The following is a 9,287-nucleotide window of genomic DNA, read 5'->3' on the forward strand; positions in this document are numbered from 1 at the left end:
ATGTAGGAGACTGAACATAACCAGACAAGAGGCTGGAGGGGATTCACTAGATGAGATTTTTTGATACTGTGAAAATTTTTCTACAGGTCAGAAACCCAGTATCCATCTAACAGTACCTGGGAATCCTCCAGGCCAGGGCAGCTCAACATCAGCAACAATGCCCTAGTTTTGGACAGATCTTGAAAACCATGCTGACACTATTGATGGCTTCTGCCCCAGATTCAACCCCACCCACATAGACAGGGGCAGCTTCCAGGCCCACCCCACTCCCCTGAGGAGCAGGTGCTGTTAGGACTTGCCATGCAAAGAGGCACTCAAATGTTAGCACAGCATGTTATCCAAACAGCAGCTTATCTGAAGAAAACATGGCAGGGCAGAGGTGGCCTGGCAGTTAACATTTGGACCATGCTAGTCCAAGCCTTGTATCTGACATAAAATAAGAAGGGCAACAACAGTAGTCATGAGTAGGTATTGTCTTATCTCATTACCTGCCCCAGAGCACTGTGGTGCTTGCAGGCCTTCAAGAGACTCAATATATTCCCGCCCTAGCCATTCTGCATGTGTCCTCCTCTCTACTACTGGCACAATCTTAATAGTAGAATCCTTAAAGATCAAGTTTTTCCCTTGAAAAGCTGAAGAATCAAACATTTTGAATCCGTTTCCATTGCTGTTATTTCCAAAGTAGACCTGAAAATAATGCACAAGTTTCAGTATTTTTCAAGATTAACTGGCACATTCCTCTCATACAACATGAAAGACAATGAGGACTTTTTTTGTAGATTAAAAGTTCATATACAATTGCAGAATGTCTTTTTTGCATTTGCTTTTAGATGGTCCAGTAGATGAGATACAGAATTCTGCCACTGACAATTACAAGAACAGCATTTGTGATTTTGGTTTTTTAGTCATTATCTGTAAAGAGCTGTATTTAAAAAAGGTTTTCTGTCTACATATTGTTGTGTAGCATAGGGTTTCGCTGCACAGGATTTCCAGAAATGACTGAGGCCTAGCATGGAGATACCCTGTACTGCTTTTAAACTAGTTAGCTTCAGCATTGTCAGGAACTTAGCTGTGGCAGCCAGGCATGGTCTGGCTAGTTTACCATATTCAAGGCTGTAGCATATATATACCCAGCAATGCTCTGTTGCATTTCCAGGAAAATTCCAGGATGGAAAAGTGTAAGCATGTACTCTTATTTCCTGGAGAATTTGAAGTTATGCAGTTTGGTCAAACACCTTAAGCTCCAGAAGAATTACTACTGAAACCAGTGGCTGAGCAAAAATCATTGAAATCCCTTGTGCACCAGGGTGGTTTTACTAGGAGAATTCCCCAGGTTGTATTTTACCTTCTCCCTCCCACTCCCAGCAACGGGGCTCTGCACAGTGCACACACAGCCAGTCCTGGGATGCAGGGGACACAACATGGCACTATGGTCCTGTTGTCCTTATCCTTGGTCTGTGTTAGACCATATGCAACTCCCCCACAGCATAAATGGATTATTAATACCTGGGCTTTATCCAGGAGTCCATACAGAGCAAAAATGTTGGTATCTGGGTGAACCATAACGGCCTGGGCTGGCACTTGAGCCAGGTGACACTCAGCAAACTGGGTGACTTCAGCACGGGCACCATTTGGACACAGTAACTGGAAATCACTGGATTTCAAGTTTTGGGCCCAACTATCAGTATTCTTACCTGAAAAAAGAAACTGGTCACTGTGACTCATTGAATGCTTTAGAATAAAAAGGTTCTAGAAAAATGACTGAATTGTAATCAACAGATATGTAAAACTAAATACCATCTGTGTTCTCAAACACTGTTGAGTGCTTCACAAAGGCCACATCCCCAGAGTCCTGTGCCAGGCACCTTTAGGAAATGAAAGAAAAAATAAATTCAAAGCATCTTTTTGTGAACCTTTTTTTCTTTTCCTAAAAATTGATAGGTTTAGAATTTGATATTTTTTTTTCATACCTTCCTGCAAACAAATGCAATGGACCCAGAGCAATAAGCTATGTTTAACATGAGCAGTTATAATCAAAGGTCTTACCACCATGTGGCTTGACCCGGTCATGTGCACAACAGAAGAGTCAGTAGGTGTTGTTCTGTGCATTCCCCATCAGAAAAGACTGTTCCCAACAGATTTTGCTGTACTACTCCGCACATTTTAATTTGCCCCAAACAGTGAGTTAATACAGAAAACGTGTAACCTCTCATACTTCTAGTCAGGTTACTCTGAAGATATCCAGAGCTAAAGCGATCTGGAATCTGAAGCTCATGTGAGTCACCTGTCATAACTCAATCTCTTTTGGAGATGATCACCCAAGCATCATAGCCAGACCCATCCCTACCTTGTAGAAGATTGTGACCCACCACTTTTAATCAAATGTGAACCTTTTAAATACCTAAAACTTTCCACATCACACAATGAAATAAAATCTTTTCTATTAAAAAAGAGTCACGATTTCTGAATAAGTTTTGGACTATTATTGAATGCACAACCTTAGAATATGAGGAAGACTCATACAGCTTGAAACAGCACTTGTTGCTTATTCATTTAGTGCCTGGTAGCTAGTTCTGCTAATCTAGTAGTACAGCAGAGAGGATCTGGAATTTGCCTGCAAGGCATATAACACAGCCAAACAGCTGGACAGATTTTTCAAGAAGTAGTTATCTAATTCTAGCACTTGAGTATTTACTAGGCAGCTGCTGTTGAAGTCCCCTCCCCTGAAGGAAAAAGACCACTCACTGCCAGCTCTGTTACATGCACCATTACCTTCAGAAGGAAAGTTCAAGAAAAGAAAATGGTAGTTCCATATCTAAGGGTTTCACAGGCTTTGGATATGGCCCCGTATGTAGACGTCTACTATTAGTACACTAAGTATTTATTTCATGTTATGATATTTTCTCCCTGGCACCATTAACAAGTCTTGTTTTGAAGAGGTTTAGATATCTGAACATTGGTCATAGTTGGTCGTGCTGTTCAGAAACCTACCTTCACATACAGCTACCAATAAGATAGGATAATGAAGACCCACTCCTGGCACCCCCACTCTCAGCATGGACTTACAGCAGCTACTATTAGCCTGCTTTCCTGCTAAAGCTCTTTATGGCTGACCCAACCGTTCAGTGACAGACTGTCTGTCACTCTAGATTAAAGACCTATGGCAATCCTCTTGGCCCTCAACTAGGTGGGTGCTTATTGCTCTGCCAACATAGACACAGATTTGCCTGCTGGTCATCAAGCTGGCTGTGGGCCAGGAAGCTGGTGACAGGCTTTGCCATGATCTAATGTAAAGCCTTCTGACACAGCTGCATTGCTGCAGACACCTGGGGACACGTGTCCTGCTTCACTAACCGCACATGCAGTCTCACTGCAGCAACAAGAACTGCTTTCTGCTGACTGGGATGGAAAATAGCTCCTCCTTGCATTTTGACAAGCTGACAAGACTAAACAAAAACTGTATTAATTACCTGAAGGCTCCACTGTAGCTGTAATAACGCTCTTGGCTACTTGCACTGCACTTATTGTTTCCACTGTCATCTCCAATACATAGTTGACAGAGTTTTGATGGGTAATTGTCCAGCTCAGCTGAAGGCACACAGCTGGCAGAGAAAAACTCACTCACGGCTGGGGAAAGAAAGACAAACCAATGTAATCAATTAAAAGAGTGAGCTCTTCACAAGAAAGGTAGTTGCATTGTGATGAAGTTAGAACCAACACTAAAAACACAAGTTACAGCTTCCTTACCTGAATTCACAAAACACAACTTTTAAAATTGTTGGCACCATTTACCTGTTTGTGTAAAGAAACCAGAGAGCTTGCTCTGAGATAGAAAACAGGCAAGCAAAATTTGAATTTGGAGTCCTATGGTCAGAGATCCTTTGTTTGTTGTGCTACATGGCTCCATTACTAAATACAGTTTGAAAATAAAAGCAGTAAAATTCAGGGCTATATTTACTGCGCTGACATCCCAGAGCTGGAAGTACCACCTAGAGGGGATATGTCTGTAAAAAAAGGACCTGAAGTTCCCAGTGGATAAGCTGACCAAGAGTCAGCAGTGCTTTTGTGCCAGTGAAGGCTGGCAAACTGCATTGTGTCAGTGGAGCAGCCAGGGGGAGTGATGATTCTCCTCTGACATCCAAGTTTTGAGCTCCCAGTGTTAGAAAGACATTGATATTCCAGAGCAATTAAAGTGGAATGAGCATCCTACTCTCTGTCTACTCTGGTGGCAAACTTAAGATTTCACAGCATCACGCTAAAAACATATCCCTTCATGAACAGATCAGCTTAACATCAAGCTGTGGAATATCAAAATTACTTCCTTAATTAAAGTCTATAATTAGGCTTTCTGGTATGAAGTACTGTTGTCTTACCTTGAGGAATATTACAGTCTCTGGTCTTAATAAAACCTCTCTTAATTAGCATCCCAATGGGGATATTCCATCCAGCATTTCTCCCCAGTCCTGTGTGGCAGGACTTCTTCCCCTTTAGGTCACGGATGGTGAAAGCATTGGATGCATTTCGTTTCACTACCATCACTGCGTAGTACGCGCTGCTGCTGTCCTCAGCTTGCAGAAAAAACACAACACACTTCAGCTTCCCTGAAGCATTCCCTAGATCCACCACACTTACATGGTACCAACTTCAATTGCACCAACACTCAGCTAGTCAGGAATTATGAATGTACACGCAATTACTTTTCATTTCTACCTCAAAATGCTGCATTCACTCACAGCCTCTACACACTTGGACTGAGTGATCTCGCGACGAATACCAAAGTGTTCCTGTTCACATCAGCTCTTACAAACACATCCCTCTGAAAAATAATGTTTGGGTCCATAGTGGCTTAGCAAAACTACTTTAAGAAGTTGTTTTTATGTGAAAACTCAAATCTGTAGTACAATTTCCATGAGTTTTGCACTGTACTGAAGTTCTGCCTTGGTGACACAGTGACCGCAAGCCCTCTTTTCGTTGGTGACTCAAGTAGCCACACAGACTAGAATCTATTGTGTAATTTCTGTGGTTTTATGAATACTGATTTTTTTCCATTGTAAATATTTTTGGGGGAAGTGAAAATACAAATAAAGATGTACAAGACTCAAAACTGCCAAAGCCTCAACCTGGTCCTGCAGCAGGACAGATAAAAGTTGCCACAAAGTCACTGTAGGAACCCAGCCCATATTTACTTCCTCCTCTATCCATGATGTGAGGATAGTAATACTCATTTCCTTTGAAAACAACTTTCCCAGCAGGACTAAGGAACAGAGGCTGTGCTTTTAGAGCTGTTTTCAAACAACCTGGAAAATTAAGGCCTGTATTTATGTTTCCTGACCTTACCAGAGTAACTTTCTCCAGCAGCTGGTACAAGGCCATATGTCTTCCCAGCTGTGTAAATATCAGCTCCACCCAGAACAACAGTATCACTTTCCTTTTTCTGAAAAATAAAATGTGGGATTTCTGTAAAAAAACAGTAGATACCTTCCCTGCTACAACTAAGACACCTCTAGCATCATAACTATTGCATCTGAAATGGCAACTCTGACAGTACAAGAGAAACAGACTGCTAAAGAAAACCCCCAAAACCTGCATAAAGCATCATCAGTGAAACAGAGACAAGATATTTCATACATACAGCTTGAACTAGATGGGCAATAATGCCCTCATCACAACTGAAGATCATCAGGGTTCAGGCCCATCCATACCATGTGAGCTACAGATCACCTCCCTGTAATTCAGTATTCCTGCTTCTGAAAAATAATTTTATATTAACACTTACTAATTTGCTGTCCTTGTGAGAAGATGATGTACATTCCCAGTGATGGACCTGGGAGCACGTGTGTCACACCTGTACAGCGAGCCAGTCTGTCACTTGACAAAGGAGACCTGAAATAAGCAAAACTGTTGGAAAGAAAGTGACTTTAATATTGGGAAATTCTTTTTATTATAAGTATGGTTCACACTTCTCCAGCACACCATGTGTCCAATTCTTGCCCACCCAACCCACATTCAGACTGCTTATTTGAGTGTTGGGAGAAGAACTGTCTTTACTTAAAGCAGAATTGCTTGTGGATTTCTCCTGGTGAGGTCTGTAGAACACGCTGTAATCAGTACCTCACAGCTGCCTGTTTTTCCAAGAGGTGTGCAGTAGTTCATTTCAGGAATTTCTGCCTTCCACGATTTCTTTGTCTGATTTCCATTTCAGAGATCTTAGTCTGAGATAGGTTCTGCAGCTCAGTTAGTGAACATGGATTGGGTCTTGTGAATGACAGGATTGCTGCATCACAGCACACATCTTGGTTGGTCTGCTGCTCACCTAAGTGCATGTCTCTCTGAACCTACCTACCCAGCAGAGAGCAGCTTGTGGGAATTTGATTTATTGCACAAGGACTCTAGCAGCCTACCTGGATCAGTTTCATGCACTCTTCCTTTGTCATGGCTGAAATACACTGAATTGCTGGTTTCAAATTCTTTTTCTTAAAAGCAATGGCCATTTCACCACATTTCCAAATCTCTTCAGTGGATACAACACACCAGTTCAGGCTTTCTGGCAAGGCTGCACAAAATTGGAAAGGAAATAGTACAGTTCATTTTCTTCGTAATAGACAAGGAGGGACTCAACTGCCCACTGTCACCTCTCCCCAGCTCAGACTTACACTTGATTAGGCACTGCAGAGCTCTCTAGACAAGTGCTGTGTCCACACTGCAAACCTATCCATAGGAAAGGGACAAGAACTCCTAGAATTGCTGACCATTAAGCACAGCCGTAACATGTTAGCTGAGTGCAGCAAAACCATACCCTGAACACAGGCTTCCACAGGCCTGACAGTCACTGAGCAGCCTTCTACAAGAGACAAGTCCAGGCGATGGGGGACTTTGCCACAGCACAGAGCACATCAGAGAGACTCAGTTGCATAATTATTAATTCATCTTTAGCCAGGGCTTCTTACAGCCCGTGGTTCTGACTTTGCCAGAATGCAAACTGTATATCCTTCCAATAGTATAAAACACTGTAACCTTTCAATAAAAAGCAACTGCTGATTTCTTCAGCTTCTGGAGGAAATTCTGCTAGGAAACCATTAATCCATTCTTTATAGACTACCTGAGGATTTACACAGCAATACATTACAATTTCCCCTTGTTAGCAGGTAAGAAATTGAATACCAGGTGGCAGTAGCAGCTTCCCAGATTAATGAGTCTCATACACCTGAAAGGGTAGGAAATGCCTGCATCTTGTAGCACAAAGTGGGCCAATTTCATCATAAAGTGAAACTGTTTCTAGGTCAAAAAGTGACCTTTCTTTATGCTCAAACATTAGACTGGCATCTTGCCACAACCCTCCAAAGAAAACAAAGCAGAATAAAGATGGTGTTTGTTATCAGCTATTTTTGTTCTTGGGTATGAATAGGAATCAAGACAACTTACTGTTGGGGTTGCAGCTCAGAGCTTGCATAGCATGAAAATACTCATCACCCAGCCATGCCTGGTAATTCTGAGCTGTGATTGCAACAAGCTCTACGGTGGAGTCTCTGAACAGAAGATTCTGGGCACCATAGGCTGCAGAGTCAAACATCTGAAACTTGGTGCCAAACCCATTAAATCTTCGCTGTAGTATTAAAAGAAAAAAAAGCACCTGTCACAAATCCCTCTACCCGGGATGTGACAACCCATACCCCTTTCAAGCCCCACAGAGCTGAAAGTCCCCAAATATCCTGTTTTCAGTCCAGCCAGGCAGACGGGAAAACCCCTGTAAAATGATGAAAAAAATGGTGTCCTACTTGTCCCTGGTTCAGGAGCTGGAAGACAACTGCCCCATCTGTATCAGGCCGCACAACCACGGCACGAGCTGGGATTCGGGCCAGGTGGCAGGTCCTCCACTCTGTCACATCAGCTGTGTTGCCACTGGGGCACAGAAGCTGGAAGTCCTGGGAGCGAAGCCGCTGGGCCCAGGAAGAAAGACTTCTTCCTGAAATCAGACAGAACATGCTTGTGGAACAGACGTCAGGTGAGGCTGATGCTTCTAGCTCCACATCCGGTTCAAGTATCACATGCAGAGCAGAAAACATCTGAGCATCTTTGAACTCTTCCTGACTGCACAACATATCCTATGCATCTATGCGATCCTTTGTTGTCTTATCAGAAACACCAGACTAAAGGGCTTAACACTTGTGAGACTGCACAGAACTGCACTGGGGTTCGTAGCAGTATCAACAGCATCCCTACATCTAGGAACACATGCAACACTGTTTTTTCCCTGTAAGTGATGGTCAGATGGGCCCATGATATTAAAATAATATTTCACAAAGTGTCAGATAGGGGAGGCCACATCTTGTTAACTTTCTGCTAGCCTCTGCTGAAATCCTTGGAAAGGCATGAGCAACATGCCAAGGTCTGTAGAAAACTAAGAGTTCAGTGCTGCCTGAGATGTCTTTCCTGAAAAAGCTTAAGATTCCACCCCTAATGTTTACTGAAACTATAAAGCACTTTATAAAGAAAAAGGAACACCAGATCTTCTTTATCTCCTGAAGCAGACAGCAGTAGGTTAATCTGGTTTTGCTACTAAGAGCATTTTTTGCTGATTCCTCAATTCAAAATAAATCAAGCATTTGACATTACATTGCCACTACAGATACCATACTCCAGACCTTGGAGCCACTATTCAACAAGCTTCTGAATGACTTACCATCGGTATTTTCAGGCACTGTGCTGTGCTTCACAAAAGCAACTTCTCCAGCACCTTCAGCCAAACACCTAATAAATATAAATCCAACCACAATGATGCATTACAAAACACAGCTCCCATGCAGTGGTCACTGCCAGCTGACAGCCAGAGGGCTGCATGCTATGTTCCATCAGCCACAGCCACTGACCTATTTCCTTGTGCCCAGAGTTTTGCTCAAGGCAGAGACCAGTGGCTGTTACAGCATGAAGTAAACTATCACTGTCATTTGGTGAACATGGACAACATGTTCAGTGCTGCCTGGGACAAACACCATGACCTTCTTTGTCCAGGAGAGTTCTCTGTGTAAGGCAGTTGCACAATCCTTTGGGGAATATACAGGGAGGAGCAAATGTTTCACATAAGCAAATTCTGCTTTTGCTCAGTCAATACTAGTACTCGGGGTTTGGGAGTTACACCACAGCACAGGGACAGGAAGAAGTAACGTAAGGGAAAGACTAGTGTGCAAAAACAGAGGGCAGAGCAACTCAGTAATTCAGTGCAATTGAGATGGCATGCCTGAACTAGCTGAGCAGGGCAGCAGTTCGGCTCATCAGGCTTTACTGGGCAA

The 9,287-nt window shown here is 42.9% G+C and overlaps 1 protein-coding gene across 1 annotated transcript in view; it reads right to left on the reverse strand.

The window, feature by feature from the left end:
• Nucleotides 1–408: 408 nt before the first annotated feature.
• The window catches only part of MFI2 (antigen p97 (melanoma associated) identified by monoclonal antibodies 133.2 and 96.5), a 14,168-nt gene continuing 5,289 nt past the window's right edge, over nucleotides 409–9,287 (reverse strand). Inside the window, exons 5-14 of the mRNA XM_010001720.1 lie at nucleotides 8,681–8,748; nucleotides 7,776–7,963; nucleotides 7,423–7,603; nucleotides 6,402–6,553; nucleotides 5,338–5,434; nucleotides 4,374–4,568; nucleotides 3,471–3,627; nucleotides 1,798–1,865; nucleotides 1,507–1,694; nucleotides 409–687 (exon numbers count right to left, since the gene is read on the reverse strand). Coding sequence (XP_010000022.1) covers nucleotides 409–687; nucleotides 1,507–1,694; nucleotides 1,798–1,865; nucleotides 3,471–3,627; nucleotides 4,374–4,568; nucleotides 5,338–5,434; nucleotides 6,402–6,553; nucleotides 7,423–7,603; nucleotides 7,776–7,963; nucleotides 8,681–8,748 — 1,573 coding nt within the window. The remainder of the gene's footprint in view (nucleotides 688–1,506; nucleotides 1,695–1,797; nucleotides 1,866–3,470; nucleotides 3,628–4,373; nucleotides 4,569–5,337; nucleotides 5,435–6,401; nucleotides 6,554–7,422; nucleotides 7,604–7,775; nucleotides 7,964–8,680; nucleotides 8,749–9,287) is intronic.

Source organism: Chaetura pelagica, unplaced genomic scaffold (genome assembly GCF_000747805.2).
Source record: "Chaetura pelagica isolate M959 unplaced genomic scaffold, ChaPel_1.0 scaffold807, whole genome shotgun sequence".
In the NCBI taxonomy this organism is placed as follows: domain Eukaryota; kingdom Metazoa; phylum Chordata; class Aves; order Apodiformes; family Apodidae; genus Chaetura; species Chaetura pelagica.